A 23,417-nucleotide genomic window follows, 5' to 3' on the forward strand; every position below is an offset into this window, starting at 1 on the left:
AACTGTAAATACTGTTGTTCACGTTAAAACAAAATAGTAGTGTATTAAAAACATCTTTCGTTTAGCTTAAATCAATCGTATAGTTGGGTGCCTTTTAGGAACGAGTTATTCAACAAATAGATGTTGAATGTAATTTCACTATTTTGAATAATTGACAAAATACAAATTTAAAAACTGGACATGGAGAAGATGTAATTAAACCAACACACCAAACAAATGGAGCAATAAAATTCATTATTCACTGTTTTTTCACCATTAAAATAATTATTTTCATAACTCCAGATTGTTTTGTTACAATCTGAAATATACAAAAAAAGCTACGGTTTGTGACGGGGATGAGCAATGTCTTACTCAATGGTGCTTTAACAGTTCACCTAATATGGCTGTCTAAATGTTTGTTTCAGTCAAGAGATGAGTCTAAAAGCTGTCCAAAAACCCAGACAAAAGGAGAATGCAGGAGTATCAGATGCATTAATAAAATAGAATGATGACGCTATCATAAACATGCAATTACCTAAGAAATACATAATGAGAACTGATAATTGCCGTCTATCGACGTGAGTGTAATGTTTAGTGTTTATTTACGTTGTTTATTTACCGTTTTATTTATGTTCTATTCTATTTGCTTTGGCAATGTAAACACATGTTTCCCATGCCAATTAAAACCCTTTGAATTGATTTGAGAGAGAGAGAGGGGGGGGGGGGGGGGGGAGAGGGAGATGGAGAGAGAGAGAGAGAAGGAAAGCGAGGAGAGGAACAGAGGAGCGTGAAAAGGAGGAAAGGGAGGAGAGAGGCAAGCGGAAATCGCGGGGCCGTTAACAAGGATTTAGATGCATAGTGCGCACGCCACGGAGAAATGGGAACTCGCCGGGTCAATTAGCTGCGTCGCATAGCCACATGAACAGAAGACAGATAGACGGACCGGGGGCTCGCAGAGGCCCTGGGTGAAGCGGAAAACGGAACAGCGCACGACAAGAGTGCAGCTTTCAGGACCCCAGAGAAAGGAGACTGACCGCCTCGCGCCAGGATGCAGGGTCTGAGCTCACGAGCCCACGCTTTCTCGGTGGAAGCGTTGGTCGGTAAAACGATAAAGAGGATGAAGAGGGAGAACGGGAAGGACTCGAGCTCACCGGGAGACACAGAGACGGAGACAAGCTCTGTTCGACAGGAGACATACGAGCACGGTCGGTCAACTTTAACCCGCGCGCATCTCTCTGTTTTTCACACGCATTATTCTGCGACGAACTTGAATAAAAAGTCATTTTTTTATAAGACAGAAAATGTATACAATAATGTAAAAATAAAAACAGTACAGTGTATTGGAGTGATGTCTTTGCTTCTTCTGAGAAGCACTGTCCAAGTAGTAAAATAGAAAACAACAACATGTTTTGTGGCTTTGTGTTGAGTTTGTAGGACTACACATTCCTAGCGTTTTTCACTTCAATGGTTTGTCAAATTGATGTGTTTTAATTAAAGGAAACAGCTGAAAGCTTTACACTTAAATGGAATCAAGCCAGCAGCATTCCGCATGTTCAGGATGCAACAGTTCTAATTTATCAACAACATAGAATGTCTTAAACTGTTCCTTTACACAAAAAAGATTACCCAAACGACCAGAGGAGGAAGGCTGGTAACACGCCAAGAAGGCTGGGAGAGTGCGACTCTGAGCCTGGGAGAGAAGAAAGGACAAGGACGGGAGAAAGTGACTCTAACCCGGGTAGAGAGGAGAGTGAGGTCCGGGTGGAGCTCCAGGGGTCGGATCTGTGGACCAGGTTCCATGAGATCGGGACAGAGATGATTATTACCAAAGCCGGCAGGTAAAACTGACCCCTTCACACGCCTACCAAACTGTCAAATTACAGACCTTTACACAAGCTAGCTAAACTAGGTAAAACTCAGACCTTTACACACTAACACACAGTAGCCAATACACTACACTATGGACTAAACACTAATCAAACTGTTAATTCATCTGATTTACAGTATGAGGATAATACACATTGGTCAGGAAAGAGACACAATCGTATAGGCGTATAGGTGTGTTACAACAAGTCACTGATGTTGCACTTGCAAAAACATATTTTCTATAGCGTATTATGCAGGCCTATATTATGTTATACAGGCCTATAGGCTATTATTTTTTATTTTTTTTATTTTACCTTATTTAACTAGGCAAGTCAGTTAAGAACAAATTCTTATTTTCATTGAACAGTGGGTTAACTGCCTGTTCAGGGGCAGAACGACATATTTGTACCATGTCAGCTCGGGGGTTTGAACTTCCGGTTACTAGTCCAACGCTCTAACCACTAGGCTACCCTGCCGCCGCTATTATACAAGCCTATATTCTATTATACAGGCCTATAGTCTATTATACAGATTTATAGCCTATTATTCGATTGATGTGTACGAAATCTTTATGTAGGCTGTATCTACAGTTCGCTAATTGTATTTTCGTTGTATAAGATGACCGCCAAATTAAATGTACAGTTTACTGCAGCCTTTGAACTATTGAATGTTTATTTAATTTCACCAATAGAAACAACGTTTTTACACAGTTAAAACAACAACAGCAGTTTGTGTAGGTGGGGGGAAAATCGAGTATTTACTTTACAGGGTCAGTGCTACCCCGTAAAAACTACTTGGGATGCTTTTTTATCATTTTATAAAGGCCATTGGAATTTTTTCAAGTATTTTAGGGTTGTATTTTTTCATAGTATTTTAGGGTTGTATTTTTTCATAGTATTTTAGGGTTGTATTTTGTCATAGTATTTCTATAACTTTATATTCTTTGACTCTTATCATATAATTAACTATGTACACGCTTTATTCCTCAGGAATTAGAGCTCTGTTATTTTGTAATTACATTTTGGGGTAATTTTGTCATTTGAATTTCTTTGCATATTCGTTCACATTTTCATAACAGTTTCATAAAAGCACATGTTATTCTACATAGCCTAAACATTTCATGACTTGTTGTAAATTCTATTATCTCTGTTGCTGCAAAGTTCTTTTTAAACATTTGATAGTCCTTTTTATGAGATGAGTAATGCCCTCGTGGCCTCAGAGATTCACCTTGACTGAGGCCCGCATTCTCTCTTTCACTGGTGTTACATTTCCAACGAATTTAACTGACGCATCAAAACACTGATCTCTGTTAGTTTTATTAGTTCTCCACACTAGCTGATATTTAATAACATTATGGATTGAATTAAATACGCTTATTATATGATAACCATTTTAGCTAATTTGTCCTACTTTAAACTCTTTGTGTGTGTTTTCTACAGGAGGATGTTCCCGTCCTTGCGCGTAAAGGTGCGTAACTTGGACCCGTGCCAGCAGTACTACATCGCCATGGACGTTTTGCCCGTCGACTCCAAACGATACAGGTAGACCCTAAACGTATATGTAGCCTACAATTGTAAATTGCACGAAAGGAAATTGTCTCCTATTTTAGAAACGTACTTTAAAACCAGCGCATTATTGCATCAATAGGTATTTCCTTTGTATTAAAATTTATCTGAATGAAGCTGCAATTATACTATATTTTTATACTATAAATCAAACATTTTACCCAATATACACAGATTTAACGAGCACAGGGTGACAGTAGCGGTGCTTGGGTAAAATCACCGGGGAAGTCAAGCTAGGGGAAAAAGCCATATTACAACCAATGTGTTGTGATAAATGCGTTGTTTGCTCTATAACCTGTTAGTTCGCTCTATAACCTGAGACACTACATTTCAAGTTTTAATGTCACGTGCACAAGTACAGTGAAATGCAAATCTAGCAAACTCAAAACCCATCAATGCAATAAAGAATAACATTTTTTTTTTAAATACAAAAATAAAGATAATTCTGAATTAGAAATATGAAATACACAATAAAGTAAGTAAGTAAGCAAGTAAGCATACTATATCCAGGAAATATGAAACAATTCAGTTCCAATACCATATTTAGAAGACACAGTGGCAGAATAAATTCCACCAAACCTTTGTTTTATTACCAAACTGGAGAGCAAAATCTGCTGGGTGAAGTCCACAAAGCATATAGCATGTAACAGTTACATGACCATAGCATGGTCAGGCAAGTTCATATTTATAACATTCTTCAACTACTAAACAACTATTGATTGAGAACACAGAAGAGTTACCACAAGTGGAAAATAAAACAGGAGCTGCCTCTATTGCAGAACCACATCAACATCATCTAATCACCTCTGCATCGTGTAATACAGCGCCAACTAAAATATTTTAAAAACCATTCAGAAATCAATGTAAGCTATGTGCCTGTCCATGGTGCTGCTTGCTGTGTGTTTAAGTTGAAAAAACATGTTGACTCACCCTACTTGTAGAGAAACGCCAATGCCATCCTCCTGTCTTTCATGTTGGCAAAACGGTCTATCACTCTGTCATACAGTACACCCTTTTAGTTTTTGTTGTCCTAACCTACCTGACTAAAATGCTTGCTAGCTTGCCTAACTTCCTTTCATGGGCAACGATTAGCCAACTAGTTAACATTAGCCTCCTATGGCATAGCTTTGTAAGAGGAGAACTATGTGGTCACAATTCATTATTAGTATTTTCATCTGTTGTTAGTGAAGCCAACTTGTCAACTCTAGGTGGACAATAGAGTTGAAGGATATTCTATTCTGATATTCTATTCTGATATTGTGTTCTGATGGTCTGTTCTGATATTCTGTTCTGATATTATGTTCTGATGTTCTGTTCCAATGTTCTGTTCTCATATTCTGTTTTGATATTCTGTTTTGATATTCTGTTTTGATATTCTGTTTTGATATTCTGTTCTGATATTGTGTTCTGATGTTCTGATATTCTGTTCTGATCTTCTATTCTGATATTCTATTCTGATGTTCTGTTTTGATATTGTGTTCTGATATTCTGTTCTAATGTTCTGTTCTGATATTCTGTTCTGATGTTCTATTCTGATATTCTATTCTGATGTTCTGTTTTGATATTGTGTTCTGATATTCTGTTCTAATGTTCTGTTCTGATATTCTGTTCTGATGTTCTGTTTTGATGTAATGTTCTGATTTTCTGTTCTGATGTTCTGATATTCTGTTCTGATATTCTGTTCTGATATTCTGTTCTGATGTTCTGTTCTGATATTCTGATGTTCTGTTGTGATATTCTGATGTTCTGATATTCTGTTGTGATGTCCTTTTCTGATTTTCTTTTCTGATATTCTATTATGATATTCTGTTTTGATATTCTGTTGTATTTAGGTATGTGATGTTCTGATGTTCTGTTCTGATATTCTGATATTCTGTTCTGCTATTCCGTTTTTACCTATGTAAAAAACTATGTTTACCTACCTATTTACCTATGTGATATTCAGATTTTCTGTTCTGATATTCTGACGTTCTGTTGTATTTAGTTATGTGATATTCTGATATTCTGTTCTGATGTTCTGTTATTTTAAGGTATGTGATATTCTGATATTCTGATGTTCTGTGGTATTTAGGTATGTGATATTCTGTTGTATTTAAGTATGTGATATTCTGATGTATTTAGGTATGTGATGTTGTAATGTTCTGTTGTGATGTTCTGTTTTATTTAGGTATGTGATGTTCTGATATTCTGATATTCTGATGTATTTAGGTATGTGATGTTCAGCTGTTCTGTTCTGATATTCTGATATTCTGATGTATTTAGGTATGTGATGTTCTGTTGTATTTCGTTATGTGATATTCTGATGTTCTGTTCTGATGTTCTGTTGTATTTAGGTATGTGATGTTCTGATGTTCTGTTCTGATGTTCTGTTTTATTTAGGTATGTGATGTTCTGTTGTATTTCGTTATATGATGTTCTGATGTTCTGTTCTGATGTTCTGTTGTATTTAGGTATGTGATGTTCTTTTGTGATATTCTGTTGTTTTTAGGTATGTGATATTCTGATGTTCTGTTGTGATATTCTGTTGTTTTTAGGTATGTGATATTCTGATGTTCTGTTGTATTTCGTTATGTGATGTTCTGATGTTCTGTTCTGATGTTCTGTTGTATTTAGGTATGTGATGTTCTTTTGTGATATTCTGTTGTTTTTAGGTATGTGATATTCTGATGTTCTGTTGTGATATTCTGTTGTATTTAGGTATGTGATATTCGGATGTTCTGTTTTGATGTTCTGTTGTATTTAGGAATGTGATGTTGTGATGTTCTGTTGTATTTAGGTATGTGATGTTCTGATATTCTGTTCTGATGTTGTTTTTAGGTATGTGATGTTCTGTTGTGATGTTCTGTCATATTTAGGTATGTGTACCACAGCTCTCAGTGGATGGTGGCAGGAAATACGGACCACTCCTGCATCGCGCCGCGCTTGTACATGCACCCGGACTCCCCGTGCGTGGGCGAGACGTGGATGCGTCAGGTGATCAGCTTCGATCGGGTCAAACTGACCAATAACGAGATGGAGGACAAGGGACACGTACGTCACATCTCTCTTTGTGATCTACAATCATTTAATCTACTGTGTTCTATAACTATCTGACTGCTAATCTATAGGACTTTATTAAACATGGCTGGAATGCTGTTTTAGCCAATCATCATCCAGGATCCAAACTACCAGGTTTAAAACTACTTTTATAATCCGGGTAGTGTAGGTACTGGATGCTGATTGGATGGAAGCCATGGTATACCAAACAAGTAATTCTATTATAAATTGGTTACGAACATTATAAACTGGTTTCCAACATTATTAGAACAGTAAACAAGTAATTATATTATAAACTGGTTACCAACATTACAAACTGTTTACCAACATTATAAACTGGTTACCAACATTATAAACTGGTTACCAACATTATTAGAACAGTAAACAAGTCATTCTATTATAAACTGGTTTCCAACATTATTAGAACAGTAAACAAGTAATTATATTATAAACTGGTTACAAACATTATAAACTGTTACCAACATTATAAACTGGTTACCAACATTATAAACTGTTACCAACATTATAAACTGGTTACCAACATTATAAACTGTTACCAACATTATAAACTGGTTACCAACATTATAAACTGGTTACCAACATTATTAGAACAGTAAACAAGTCATTATATTATAAAATGGTTACCAACATTATAAACTGGTTAACAACATTATAAACTGGTTACCAACATTATAACATGGTTACCAACATTATAAACTGGTTACCAACATTATAAACTGGTTATCAACATTATCAGAACAGTAAACAAGTCATTCTATTATAAACTGGTTACCAACATTATCAGAACAGTAAACAAGTCATTCTATTATAAACTGGTTACCAACATTATCAGAACAGTAAACAAGTCATTCTATTATAAACTGGTTACCAACATTATCAGAACAGTAAACAAGTCGTTCTATTATAAACTGGTTACCAACATTATCAGAACAGTAAACAAGTCATTCTATTATAAACAGGTTACCAACATTATAAACTGTTACCAACATTATAAACTGTTACCAACATTATAAACTGGTTACCAACATTATTAGAACAGTAAAGAAGTAATTATATTATAAACTGGTTACCAACATTATAAACTGGTTACCAACATTATTAGAACAGTAAACAAGTAATTCTATTATAAACTAGTTACCAACATTTTAAACTGTTAACAACATTATTAGAACAGTAAACAAGTAATTCTATTATCAACTGGTTACCAACATTATAAACTGGTTACCAACATTATCAGAACAGTAAACAAGTCATTGTATTATAAACTGGTTACCAACATTATTAGAACAGTAAACAAGTCATTATATTACAAACTGGTTACCAACATTATAAACTGGTTACCAACATGATTAACTGTTACCAACATTATGAACTGGTTACCAACATTATAAACTGGTTACCAACATTATAAACTGGTTACCAACATTATAAACTGGTTACCAACATTATAAACTGTTACCAACATTATAAACTGTTACCAACATTATAAACTGGTTACCAACATTATTAGAACAGTAAAGAAGTAATTATATTATAAACTGGTTACCAACATTAAAAACTGGTTACCAACATTATTAGAACAGTAAACAAGTAATTCTATTATAAACTGGTTACCAACATTATAAACTGCTTACCAACATTATAAACTGGTTAACAACATTATCAACTAGTTACCAACATTATGAACTGGTTACCAACATTATAAACTGATTACCAACATTATTAGAACAGTAAACAAGTCATTATATTATAAACTGGTTACCAACATTATAAACTGGTTACCAACATTATAAACTGTTTACCAACATGATTAACTGTTACCAACATTATGAACTGGTTACCAACATTATAAACTGGTTACCAACATTATAAACTGGTTACCAACATTATAAACTGGTTACCAACATTATAAACTGTTACCAACATTATAAACTGTTACCAACATTATAAACTGGTTACCAACATTATTAGAACAGTAAAGAAGTAATTCTATTATAAACTGGTTACCAACATTAAAAACTGGTTACCAACATTATTAGAACAGTAAACAAGTAATTCTATTATAAACTGGTTACCAACATTATAAACTGCTTACCAACATTATAAACTGGTTAACAACATTATCAACTGGTTACCAACATTATAAACTGGTTACCAACATTATAAACTGCTTACCAACATTATCAACTGGTTACCAACATTATTAGAACAGTAAACAAGTAATTCTATTATCAACTGGTTACCAACATTATAAACTGGTTACCAACATTATAAACTGGTTACCAACATTTTAAACTGTTACCAACATTATTAGAACAGTAAACAAGTAATTCTATTATCAACTGGTTACCAACATTATAAACTGGTTACCAACATTATAAACTGGTTAACAACAATATAAACTGGTTACCAACACTTTAAACTGTTACCAACATTATTAGAACAGTAAACAAGTAATTCTATTATCAACTGGTTACCAACATTATAAACTGGTTACCAACATTATCAGAACAGTAAACAAGTCATTATATTATAAACTGGTTACCAACATTATAAACTGGTTACCAACATTATTAGAACAGTAAACAAGTAATTCTATTATCAACTGGTTACCAACATTATAAACTGGTTACCAACATTATCAGAACAGTAAACAAGTCATTATATTATAAACTGGTTACCAACATTATTAGAACAGTAAACAAGTCATTATATTATAAACTGGTTACCAACATTATAAACTGTTTACCAACATTATTAACTGTTACCAACATTATGAACTGGTTACCAACATTATAAACTGGTTACCAACATTATAAACTGGTTACCAACATTATAAACTGGTTACCAACATTATAAACTGGTTATCAACATTATAAACTGGTTACCAACATTATAAACTGGTTACCAACATTATTAGAACAGTAAACAAGTCATTATATTATAAACTGGTTACCAACATTATAAACTGGTTACCAACATTATTAACTGATACCAACATTATAAACTGGTTACCAACATTATAAACTGGTTACCAACATTATTAACTGATACCAACATTATAAACTGGTTACCAACATTATAAACTGGTTACCAACATTATTAGAACAGTAAACAAGTCATTATATTATAAACTGGTTACCAACATTATAAACTGGTTACCAACATTATTAACTGATACCAACATTATAAACTGGTTACCAACATTATAAACTGGTTACCAACATTATTAACTGATACCAACATTATAAACTGGTTACCAACATTATAAACTGGTTACCAACATTATTAGAACAGTAAACAAGTCATTATATTATAAACTGGTTACCAACATTATAAACTGGTTACCAACATTATTAACTGATACCAACATTATAAACTGGTTACCAACATTATAAACTGGTTACCAAGATTATTAGAACAGTAAACAAGTCATTATATTATAAACTGGTTACCAACATTATTAGAACAGTAAACAAGTCATTATATTATAAACTGGTTACCAACATTATAAACTGGTTAACAACAATTTAAAGTGGTTACCAACATTATAAACTGGTTACCAACATTATTAGAACCGTAAACAAGTCTATTAATGACAGTAACCAATTTATAATTACAATAAGACTCCTCTTGGGTTGGTGGTACATGGACAATATACCACGGCTAAGGGCTGTGTGCAGGCTGTACTCCGCATTGTGTTGTACATAAGAACAGCCCTTAGCCGTGGTATATCGGCCATATACCACACCTCCTTATTGCTTAATTCTATTCCATCACTGTATTTTATGGTTCAAGAATAAACAGTTTACTGAAAGAGGCTTCAAACTATCTGAGATGAGAAATGTTTTGTTAGAAAAAAGGCTAGAGTCATGATGAAAGTTAAAATGGCTACTGCATGGTGATGGTGTCCGATAAGTCACATCACCTAACCCTAACCTCCAAAACACAACATACATGTCCAAAATGCATGTAATATCTATATTGTGCTGATGGACATCACATTGACCTCATTCTCTAAATGACTCTCTTGGTTCAGATCATTCTACAGTCAATGCATAAGTACAAGCCTCGCGTCCATGTGATCCGCCACAACCCCCGGCTGGACCTATCAAAAATCCCCTCGCTACCCACTGAGGGTATGGCCAGCTTCTCCTTCCCAGAGACAGAGTTCACCACCGTGACAGCCTATCAGAACCAACAGGTACTTTCTCTCAGCCAGTCAGAACCAATAGGTACTGCCTTACCAATCAGAACTAACAAGCACTTACTGCGTCAGCCAATCAGAACAGCGAATTTAGAACAGTCTATCAGAACCAAAAGGTAGTTAACTCAGTTATTGAAAATATGATTTTTGTATTAATGCTAACACAGTATAATGGAACAGGGACTATGGCTTCACTGTGGTCTGAACTAGAAAATCAGTATAATGGATCAGGAGGACTGGCTTCACTGTGGTGTAAACTAGATACTCCGTAGAATTAATATGGAGGACTGGCTTCACAGTGGTGTAAACTAGATACTCCGTAGAATTAATATGGAGGACTGGCTTCACTATGGTGTAAACTAGATACTCAGTAGAATTAATATGGAGGACTGGCTTCACTGTGGTCTAATTATTATTGAGGATTGGCTTTAATGTGGTCTAAACTAGATACTCAGTAGAAGTAATATGGAGGACTGGCTTCATGTGTGTGTGTGTGTCCATGTGACCGTGGTGTTGCCTGTGGTCCCTGCAGTAACAGAAGACTCTCGTGGATTCATTCATGACTTCCGGCGCGGAACTGACTTCCGGCGCCGACAGAGATGGCCGCCTCGCTTCGCGTTCCTAGGAAACTATGCAGTTTTTTGTTTTTTTACGTGTTATTTCTTACATTGGTACCCCAGGTCATCTTAGGTTTCATTACATACAGTCGAGAAGAACTACTGAATATAAGAGCTGCGTCAACTCACCATCAGTACGACCAAGAATATGTTTTTCGCGACGCGGATCCTGTGTTCTGCCTTACAAACAGGACAACGGAGTGGATCCTATGCAGCGACCCAAAAAAACGACTCCGAAAGAGAGGGAAACGAGGCGGTCTTCTGGTCAGACTCCGGAGACGGGCACACCGTGCACCACTCCCTAGCATTCTTCTTGCCAATGTCCAGTCTCTTGACAACAAGGTTGATGAAATCCGAGCAAGGGTAGCATTCCAGAGGGACATCAGAGACTGTAACGTCCTTTGCTTCACTGAAACATGGCTCACTGGAGAGACTCTATCCGAAGCGGTGCAGCCAACGGGTTTCTCCACGCATCGCGCTGACAGAAACAAACATCTTTCTGGTAAGAAGAGGGGCGGGGGCGTATGCCTCATGGCCAACGTGACATGGTGTGATGAAAGAAACATACAGGAACTCAAATCCTTCTGTTCACCTGATTTAGAATTCCTCACAATCAAATGTAGACCGCATTATCTACCAAGAGAATTCTCTTCGATTATAATCACAGCCGTATATATCCCCCCCCCCAAGCAGAAACATCGATGGCTCTGAACTAACTTTATTTAACTCTCTGCAAACTGGAAACGATTTATCCGGAGGCTGCATTAATTGTAGCTGGGGATTTTAACAAGGCTAATCTGAAAACAAGACTGCCTAAATTTTATCAGCATATCGATTGCGCAACCAGGGGTGGAAAGACCTTGGATCATTGTTACTCTAACTTCCGCGACGCATATAAGGCCCTGCCCCGCCCCCCTTTCGGAAAAGCTGACCACGACTCCATTTTGTTGATCCCTGCCTACAGACAGAAACTAAAACAAGAGGCTCCCACGCTGAGGTCTGTCCAACGCTGGTCCGACCAAGCTGACTCCACACTCCAAGACTGCTTCCATCACGTGGACTGGGAGATGTTTCGTATTGCGTCAGATAACAACATTGACGAATACGCTGATTCGGTGTGCGAGTTCATTAGAACGTGCGTTGAAGATGTCGTTCCCATAGCAACGATTAAAACATTCCCTAACCAGAAACCGTGGATTGATGGCAGCATTCGTGTGAAACTGAAAGCGCGAACCACTGCTTTTAATAAGGGCAAGGTGTCTGGTAACATGACCGAATACAAACAGTGCAGCTATTCCCTCCGCAAGGCTATCAAACAAGCTAAGCGCCAGTACAGAGACAAAGTAGAATCTCAATTCAACGGCTCAGACACAAGAGGCATGTGGCAGGGTCTACAGTCAATCACGGACTACAGGAAGAAATCCAGCCCAGTCATGGACCAGGATGTCTTGCTCCCAGGCAGACTAAATAACTTTTTTGCCCGCTTTGAGGACAATACAGTGCCACTGACACGGCCTGCAACGAAAACATGCGGTCTCTCCTTCACTGCAGCCGAGGTGAGTAAGACATTTAAACGTGTTAACCCTCGCAAGGCTGCAGGCCCAGACGGCATCCCCAGCCGCGCCCTCAGAGCATGCGCAGACCAGCTGGCCGGTGTGTTTACGGACATATTCAATCAATCCCTATACCAGTCTGCTGTTCCCACATGCTTCAAGAGGGCCACCATTGTTCCTGTTCTCAAGAAAGCTAAGGTAACTGAGCTAAACGACTACCGCCCCGTAGCCCCCACATCCACCCTACCTGACACCCTAGACCCACTCCAATTTGCTTACCGCCCAAATAGGTCCACAGACGTTGCAATCTCAACCACACTGCACACTGCCCTAACCCATCTGGACAAGAGGAATACCTATGTGAGAATGTTGTTCATCGACTACAGCTCGGCATTCAACACCATAGTACCCTCCAAGCTCGTCATCAAGCTCGAGACCCTGGGTCTTGACCCCGCCCTGTGCAACTGGGTACTGGACTTCCTGACGGGCCGCCCCCAGGTGGTGAGGGTAGGCAACAACATCTCCTCCCCACTGATCCTCAACACTGGGGCCCCACAAGGGTGCGTTCTGAGCCCTCTCCTGTACTCCCTGTTCACCCACGACTGCGTGGCCACGCACGCCTCCAACTCAATCATCAAGTTTGGGGACGACACAACAGTGGTAGGCTTGATTACCAACAACGACGAGACGGCCTACAGGGAGGAGGTGAGGGCCCTCGGAGTGTGGTGTCAGGAAAATAACCTCACACTCAACGTCAACAAAACTAAGGAGATGATTGTGGACTTCAGGAAACAGCAGAGGGAACACCCCCCCATCCACATCGATGGAACAGTAGTGGAGAGGTTAGCAAGTTTTAAGTTCCTCGGCATACACATCACAGACAAACTGAATTGGTCCACTCACACAGACAGCATCGTGAAGAAGGCGCAGCAGCGCCTCTTCAACCTCAGGAGGCTGAAGAAATTCGGCTTGTCACCAAAAGCACTCACAAACTTCTACAGATGCACAATCGAGAGCATCCTGGCGGGCTGTATCACCGCCTGGTATGGCAACTGCACCGCCCTCAACCGTAAGGCTCTCCAGAGTGTAGTGAGGTCTGCACAACGCATCACCGGGGGCAAACTACCTGCCCTCCAGGACACCTACACCACCCGATGTCACAGGAAGGCCATAAAGATCATCAAGGACATCAACCACCCGAGCCACTGCCTGTTCACCCCGCTATCATCCAGAAGGCGAGGTCAGTACAGGTGCATCAAAGCTGGGACCGAGAGACTGAAAAACAGCTTCTATCTCAAGGCCATCAGACTGTTAAACAGCCACCACTAACACTGAGTGGCTGCTGCCAACACACTGACACTGACTCAACTCCAGCCACTTTAATAATGGGAATTGATGGGAAATGATGTAAATATATCACTAGCCACTTTAAACAATGCTACCTTATATAATGTTACTTACCCTACATTATTCATCTCATATGCATACGTATATACTGTACTCTATATCATCGACTGTATCCTTATGTAATACATGTATCACTAGCCACTTTAAACTATGCCACTTTGTTTACATACTCATCTCATTTGTACATACTGTACTCGATACCATCTACTGTATCTTGCCTATGCTGCTCTGTACCATCACTCATTCTTATATCCTTATGTACATATTCTTTATCCCCTTACACTGTGTACAAGACAGTAGTTTTGGAATTGTTAGTTAGATTACTTGTTATTACTGCATTGTCGGAACTAGAAGCACAAGCATTTCGCTACACTCGCATTAACATCTGCTAACCATGTGTATGTGACAAATAAAATTTGATTTGATGATTTGATTTGATTTGATTGGCAGCAGCTCTCTTCATCAGGGTCCACTTCACTTCTGCTGGATGCATAATAATATAGACAGGCACACGCACACACACCATCTGTTCAGGACAGAAACACACACACCATCTGTTCAGGACAGAAACACACACCATCTGTTCAGGACAGAATCACACACACCATCTGTTCAGGACAGAAACACACACACTCTGTTCAGGACAGAAACACGCACACCATCTGTTCAAGACAGAAACACACACACCAGAATGTCTATTTTTCATGTATGATGAGAGAAAAGTGAAAAATGTCCTAAATGGATGCTCCCTACCCAGCCGTGGAACCCTTGCACCCTCCTAAAGGCATTCAAAACCATTTCAAAAATGTTTTCCTGGTAACCCGTTCCAATCACCAGGCGCACGGCTGTCCATTTGCAATATGTTTCATTGGGCATTTACCATCACGAATTTGACATGCTCAAAAATACTGCAGAAATGCAAAATTTACTGGCTCGATGAACACGGGATGGCCGGGCATTGATAGTGGTTCCTCTCCGTCGCTCGTTGTGTTGATTTTATCATGTCCATTTGGTGAGGTTTTTTCACTGTTTAAACATATTGCAAATGGACAAATGTCAGCCAGCAAGTCAGCGTCCATCATTCAATTAAATATCATTCGGACACCAAGCTGATACAGACAGACACCAAACCCACTTTTTCCATCTCGTTTAGAAGCCAACTATCACATTTTTCAGAGCAGGCCCAAAATTCATAGCGCCTTCTGTTTAACTTGCTTCTGCTGGAAGTGGTTTTGGAGGGCCGGTAGGAGGCACTCTTTCCTCTGGTCTAAAAAAATTGGGGACACTGCCCTGTGTAGGGTGCCGTCTTTCAGATGGGACGTTAAAACGGGTGTCCTGATTGTCTGAGGTCATTAAAGATCCCATGGCACCCCGGTGTCCTGGCTAAATTCCCAATCTGGCCCTCAAATCATCATGGTCACCTAATAATCCCCAGTTTACAATTGACTCATTCATCCCCCTCCTCTCCCCTGTAACTATTCCCCAGGGCATTGCTGTAAATGAGAATGTGTTCTCGGTCAACTTACCTGGTAAAATAATTGAAAAAAATATGTATATTTTAGAGTGTTTTCTATCCTAAGCTGTCAGTTATACAGTGCCTTGCGAAAGTATTCGGCACCCTTGAACTTTGCAACCTTTTGCCACATTTCAGGCTTCAAACATAAAGATATAAAACTGTATTTTTTTGTGAAGAATCAACAACAAGTGGGACACAATCATGAAGTGGAACGACATTTATTGGATATTTCAAACTTTTTTAACAAATCAAAAACTGAAAAATTGGGCGTGCAAAAAGTATTCAGCCCCTTTACTTTCAGTGCAGCAAACTCTCTCCAGAAGTTCAGTGGGGAACTCTGAATGATCCAATGTTGACCTAAATGACTAATGATGATAAATATAATCCACCTGTGTGTAATCAAGTCTCCGTATAAATGCACCTGCACTGTGATAGTCTCAGAGGTCCGTTAAAAGCGCAGAGAGCATCATGAAGAACAAGGAACACACCAGGCAGGTCCGAGATACTGTTGTGAAGAAGTTTAAAGCCGGATTTGGATACAAAAAGATTTCCCAAGCTTTAAACATCCCAAGGAGCACTGTGCAAGCGATAATATTGAAATGGAAGGAGTATCAGACCACTGCAAATCTACCAAGACCTGGCCGTCCCTCTAAACTTTCAGCTCATACAAGGAGAAGACTGATCAGAGATGCAGCCAAGAGGCCCATGATCACTCTGGATGAACTGCAGAGATCTACAGCTGAGGTGGGAGACTCTGTCCATAGGACAACAATCAGTCGTATATTGCATAAATCTGGCCTTTATGGAAGAGTGGCAAGAAGAAAGCCATTTCTTAAAGATATCCATAAAAAGTGTTGTTTAAAGTTTGCCACAAGCCACCTGGGAGACACACCAAACATGTGGAAGAAGGTGCTCTGGTCAGATGAAACCAAAATAGAACTTTTTGGCAACAATGCAAAACGTTATGTTTGGCGTAAAAGCAACACAGCTGAACACACCATCCCCACTGTCAAACATGGTGGTGGCAGCATCATGGTTTGGGCCTGCTTTTCTTCAGCAGGGACAGGGAAGATGGTTAAAATTGATGGGAAGATGGATGGAGCCAAATACAGGACCATTCTGGAAGAAAACCTGATGGAGTCTGCAAAAGACCTGAGACTGGGACGGAGATTTGTCTTCCAACAAGACAATGATCCAAAACATAAAGCAAAATCTACAATGGAATGGTTAAAAAATAAACATATCCAGGTGTTAGAATGGCCAAGTCAAAGTCCAGACCTGAATCCAATCGAGAATCTGTGGAAAGAACTGAAAACTGCTGTTCACAAATGCTCTCCATCCAACCTCACTGAGCTCGAGCTGTTTTGCAAGGAGGAATGGGAAAAAATTTCAGTCTCTCGATGTGCAAAACTGATAGAGACATACCCTAAGCGACTTACAGCTGTAATCGCAGCAAAAGGTGGTGCTACAAAGTATTAACTTAAGGGGGCTGAATAATTTTGCACGCCCAATTTTTTAGTTTTTTTAAATTTGTTAAAAAAGTTTGAAATATCCAATAAATGTCGTTCCACTTCATGATTGTGTCCCACTTGTTGTTGATTCTTCACAAACAAATACAGTTTTATATCTTTATGTTTAAAGCCTGAAATGTGGCAAAAGGTCGCAAAGTTCAAGGGGGCCGAATACTTTCGCAAGGCACTGTATGCATATTCTAGCATCTTGTCCTGACAAAATATCCCGTTTAATTTGGGAACGTTATTTTTCCAAAAATGAAAATACTGCCCCCTAGTACCAACAGGTTAATTGGTGCTGAAAATCCACTTTTTCCGGGCGTTGCTACGGGGTCCTTGGATGAGCTATCGGACAGAAATGTTAGGGTCTGTCTCTATGGGCTGAGACGGTTTCAATGCACCTAGTCTTGCAACTCTGGGACTTTTCTAAATGTTGTCATTTTCGTGATGGTCAAAATGAATTGAAGTTATTGCAAATGTACGAGGCTGTTTCTCGGTCTGAGAACCTTCTAGAGCCACATAACTCACCACGAACTATCGAGCACTAGAACAGGTTTCTAAAGTTTCAGAGCTCTAGGTCTGATGGTTCTTTGATAGTTTGAATGAAGGTAACTACACACTGTGTCATTCCGTACTTGCTGTGTGTGTGTGTGTGTGTGAGTTTTTCTTGGAAATCTGATGGGAGAAATTACTGATTTACAGTTCATGAGGGTTGCCTAATCACACATATGAAGTTTTGGAAAGATGTGACCTTTTTAACCCTTTGAAACAACCCCTACAGAATATTGAGTTTTAAGTCTTTACGTAAAGAATTGAATTATTTACAGAAGGTTGAATGAGTGTGTGTTATTACAGAAAATCACAGAAATCTCGCAGAGCTCCGAAACCCACCTTAACGGATTCTTCTGAACAAGCTGCACCTGGATCTGTAACTTTTTTGGAAAAAAAAACACATTTCTTTGAGCATCACCAATTCTACATTGTACGATTTCTCGTAAATTACGATAGATAAATGTCTGGTTCTTTTTTACCGAACTCTGTAGGTTCATGTACTTTGACGTGAAGCGGTCAAATTATCGCTCTATTTTCGTTTTTGACCTTTAATCCCAGAAAAATAGCTTTGACTCAAAAAGCGTTGAGGCCTCGACGGAATCTTGTTTCTGGGCTAACAGCCAAAGCATCAGCTACTCTTCCTAGGGTTGAGCAAAATTAAGGCAGTTTAAACCATTTTAAAACATTACAATACATTCACAGATTTCTCAACACTCTGTGTGCCTAGTCAAATAATTAACATCCAATCACATTAACCGTTACTCTCTCGCGGGAATTCCACTAACGGTCCATATGTAGCCAAACGTAGCTGCTACTCATTCCCTTTGCTCGAAAATGTATAAATGGTTACAAAAAGTAAAGCCTGCATCCATAGAGACACTTACCAGCTCTACTGGTAGTACTGCTACTACCAGCAGTACTACACCTGCACCTGTCAACAACACAAGCTGTTCTGCTTCCACGAGCACATCCAATGCCTCAGTAATTCTACATTACCTTACCCTTACCCGGGAAAGCACCAAGCTACTGGCCCCTTACCCGGAAAAGCACCGAACAACAGACAGGGACATTGGACCATCGAAGAAGCGCAAAAATGATGAGGACTACATTGATTTGGGGTTGACTTACACTACCGTTCAAAAGTTTGGGGTCACTTAGAAATGTACTTGTTTTTGAACAAAAGCAAAAAAAAATGTGTCCATTAAAATAACATCAAATTGATCAGAAATACAGTGTAGACATTGTTAATGTTGTAAATGACTATTGTAGCTGGAAACAGCTGATTTTTTATGGAATATCTACATAGATGTACCGAGGCCCATTATCAGCAACCATCACTCCTGTGTTCCAATGGCACATTGTGTTACCTAATCCAAGTCTAGCACTTTAAAATGCAAATTGATCATTAGAAAAACACTTTTGCAATTATGTTAGCACAGCTGAAAACTGTTGTTCTGATTAAAGAATCAATAAAACTGATCTGACCTTTAGACTAGTTGAGTATTTGAAGCTTCAGCATTTGTGAGTTTGATTACAGGCTCAAAATGGCCAGAAACAAAACACTTTCTTCTGAAACTCGTCAGTCTATGCGAGAAATTGCTAAGAAACTGAAGATCTCGTACAACACTGTGTACGACTCCCTTCACAGAACAGTGCAAACTGGCCCTAACCAAAATAGAAATAGGAGTGGGAGGCCCCGGTGTACAACTGAGCAAGAGGAGAAGTACATTAGAGTGTCTAGTTTGAGAAGCAGGCGCCTCACAAGTCCTCAACTGGCAGCTTCATTAAATAGTACCCGCAAGACACCAGTCTCAACTTAAACAGTGAAGAGGCGACTCCGGGATGCTGGCCTTGTAGACAGAGTTCACAAAGCTGTGACTTTGGAAACCATAGCTCCTACTAAACCATGTAGGTTATATTCCTAACCCTCTGTCTGTCCTGATTTGTTGTTTGTGCTGTCAGATCACCAAATTGAAGATTGACAGGAACCCATTCGCTAAGGGCTTCAGAGACCCAGGACGGAACAGGTAAACAAACACAGCTATAAGTGTCTACATCACACCATATTCTCCATGTAGTTCACTTAACACTTCTGTATGCTCCCTCTGTGTAGGGGCGTGTTGGACGGCCTCATGGAGTCCTATCCCTGGAGTCTGGAGTTCAAACCATTTACTCTACAGCTACAAGGTGAATGGCTACTGACAGACAAACACAGACCTATTCCGACACTCACTTATAAAAGTAAAACTAAGAACAATTCGTCTTCGAAGTCTCAATCACAGACATTTACATTATATTGTTGTTAATCTAACTCTAGTTATGGTCGTTAATCTAACTCTAGTTATGGTCGTTAATCTAACTCTAGGTATGATTGTTAATATAACTCTAGGTATAGTTGTTAATCTATCTCTAGTTATGGTCGTTAATCTAACTCTAGGTATGATTGTTAATCTAACTCTAGGTATAGTTGTTAATCTACCTCTAGGTATAGTTGTTAATCTACCTCTAGGTATAGTTGTTAATCTACCTCTAGGTATAGTTGTTAATCTACCTCTAGTTATGGTCGTTAATCTACCTCTTATTATGGTTGTTAATCTATCTATAGTTATGGTTGTTAATCTATCTATAGTTATGGTTGTTAATCTATCTATAGTTATGGTTGTTAGTATAACTCTTATTATGGTTGTTAATCTATCTATAGTTATGGTTGTTAATCTATCTATAGTTATGGTTGTTAATCTATCTATAGTTATGGTTGTTAATCTATCTATAGTTATGGTTGTTAATCTATCTATAGTTATGGTTGTTAGTATAACTCTTATTATGGTTGTTAATCTATCTATAGTTATGGTTGTTAATCTATCTATAGTTATGGTTGTTAATCTATCTATAGTTATGGTTGTTAATCTATCTATAGTTATGGTTGTTAATCTATCTATAGTTATGGTTGTTAATCTATCTATAGTTATGGTTGTTAGTATAACTCTTATTATGGTTGTTAATCTATCTATAGTTATGGTTGTTAGTAAAACTCTTATTATGGTTGTTAATCTATCTATAGTTATGGTTGTTAGTATAACTCTTATTATGGTTGTTAATCCAGGTGTGTTTTGGTTATTAATCTAACAATAGGTACGGTTATTCATCTTGTTTTTAAACCCCTTCTGTTGTCTTGTTGTCTTGTCTCATCAGGAGGTAGCTGTGGGTCTCCAAGCAACTGCACTTCTCCTCTGAAGAGCCTTGTCCCTCTCTCCTGTCCTCTGACCTCTCACCCCTTCACCCTCTCCTCCTTCTCCTGCCCCGACACCAGCCTGCACTCCTTTTGTCTTCCCCTCTGCTGCAAGACCTCCCCCTTCTCCCCCATTTCCCCCCTGCCGGCCAGACCCTGCCCTTCCCCCCGACGCTACTCCCCCCTGCCACCCCTCCTCTCGGCCCTGCCGGGGAAGAAGGCTCCAGGCTTCAGTGCTCTATGTCTTCAGGGGGGCATTCCCGGACATCCTCCCAGCCTGCAGCCACACCCCCTACAGGCCCCTCCCTCTCACAGCTCCCCGCGGGGACCCGGCCCTCACTACCCTCACCGCTCCCACCCAGACCCAGCTCCCCCGTACTGTCTGTACCGCTCCAGTCTACCCAGAAACGCTCACCTCGCTGCTTTCTCATGCCACGCCAAACTGGCTGACAGCACCACAGACTGTCTGCTACGCCAGACACCCTGGAACACCACCATCAACCACTGCCTCTGACCTCTAACCCTTCCTTACCCTTACCCTAACCTAGCAATAACAAGTAGCCCTTATCCTGGAAACCATAGCGCCAGGGAGATGTACTACATCATCTACTAGAGCTGTATCAGACCATCATCATCTACTAGAGCTGTATCAGACCATCATCTGCTAGAGCTGTATCAGACCATCATCTACTAGAGCTGTATCAGACCATCATCTGCTAGAGCTGTATCAGACCATCATCTACTAGAGCTGTATCAGACCATCATCATCTACTAGAGCTGTATCAGACCAGCATCATCTACTAGAGCTGTATCAGACCATCATCTGCTAGAGCTGTATCAGACCATCATCTACTAGAGCTGTATCAGACCATCATCATCTACTAGAACTGTATCAGACCATCATCTACTAGAGCTGTATCAGACCACCGTTATCTACTAGAGCTGTATCAGACCACCATCATCTACTAGAGCTGTATCAGACCATCATCCACTAGAGATGTATCAGATCATCATCTACTAGAACTGTATCAGACCATCATCATCTACTAGAGCTGTATCAGGCCACCATCATCTACTAGAGCTGTATCAGACCATCATCATCTACTAGAGGTGTATCAGACCATCATCTACCAGAGCTGTATCAGACCATCATCTACTAGAGATGTATCAGACCATCATCTACTAGAGCCGTATCAGACCATCATCTACTAGAGCATAATCAGACCACCGTCATCTGCTAGAGCTGTATCAGACCACCATCATCTACTAGAGCTGTATCAGACCATCATCTACTAGAGCTGTATCAGACCATCATCTACTAGAGGTGTATCAGACCATTATCATCTACTAAAGCTGTGTCAGACCACCATCATCTACTAGAGCTGTATCAGACCATGATCTACTAGAGCGGTATTAGACCACCATCATCTACTAAAGCTGTGTCAGACCACCATCATCTACTAGAGCTGTATCAGACCATCATCTACTAGAGCTGTATCAGACCATCATCATCTACTAGAGGTGTATCAGACCATTATCATCTACTAAAGCTGTGTCAGACCACCATCATCTACTAGAGCTGTATCAGACCACCATCATCTACTAGAGCTGTATCAGACCATCATCTACTAGAGCTGTATCAAACCACCATCATCTACTAAAGCTGTATCAGACCATCATCTACTAGAGCTGTATCTGACCACCATCTACTAGAGCTGTATCAGACCATCATCATATACTAGAGCTGTATCAGACCACTGTTATCTACTGTTTTATATTTTCTCTCTTTTTCTACCCTGACCCTGACCCTAACCCTGACCCTAACACTGACCCTGACCCTAACCCCAACCTTATCACTGACCCTAACTCTAACCCTAACCCTTCTACTTTACCTCTGACTGATTTTTTTCAGCTGCAATCCAAATGTTGTTTTCTACAAGCAAGCATTCAGGTTCCCTCTGAGCTGTGTATAAATGTACTCTGTGTGTGTGTGTGTGTGTGTGTGTGTGTGTGTGTGTGTGTGTGTGTGTGTGTGTGTGTGTGTGTGTGTGTGTGTGTGTATATCTCAGACCTAACAAACACCAAATTATATAAGTGTGATTATTATGCCACTTCATAAAATGCTTTAAAAATACTTTCTGTTGAATTATGGAATCAAATATTATTTTACAGCGCTGTTTAGTTGAGCTGTTGGACTCAGTTACACACACACACACACACACACACACACACACACACACACACACACACACACACACACACACACACACACACACACACATACACACACACACACACACACACACACACACACACACACACACACACACACACACACACAATCAATTCAGTTTATCC

The 23,417-nt window shown here is 39.3% G+C and overlaps 1 protein-coding gene across 1 annotated transcript; it reads left to right on the forward strand.

Annotated features, from left to right (window-relative positions):
- Positions 1-699: 699 nt before the first annotated feature.
- Positions 700-23,191, forward strand: tbx22 (T-box transcription factor 22). The gene is made up of 8 exons (XM_021583215.3): positions 700-1,184; positions 1,601-1,817; positions 3,285-3,386; positions 6,266-6,440; positions 10,507-10,671; positions 19,793-19,857; positions 19,944-20,017; positions 21,023-23,191. Exons 1-8 carry the CDS (start codon positions 1,028-1,030, stop codon positions 21,571-21,573), a joined length of 1,506 nt encoding a protein of 501 aa, XP_021438890.3. The 5' UTR covers positions 700-1,027; the 3' UTR covers positions 21,574-23,191.
- The last annotated feature ends 226 nt before the right edge of the window (positions 23,192-23,417 follow it).

This window comes from Oncorhynchus mykiss, chromosome 25 (genome assembly GCF_057628025.1).
Source record: "Oncorhynchus mykiss isolate SJ-2025 chromosome 25, ASM5762802v1, whole genome shotgun sequence".
NCBI classification, from domain to species: domain Eukaryota; kingdom Metazoa; phylum Chordata; class Actinopteri; order Salmoniformes; family Salmonidae; genus Oncorhynchus; species Oncorhynchus mykiss.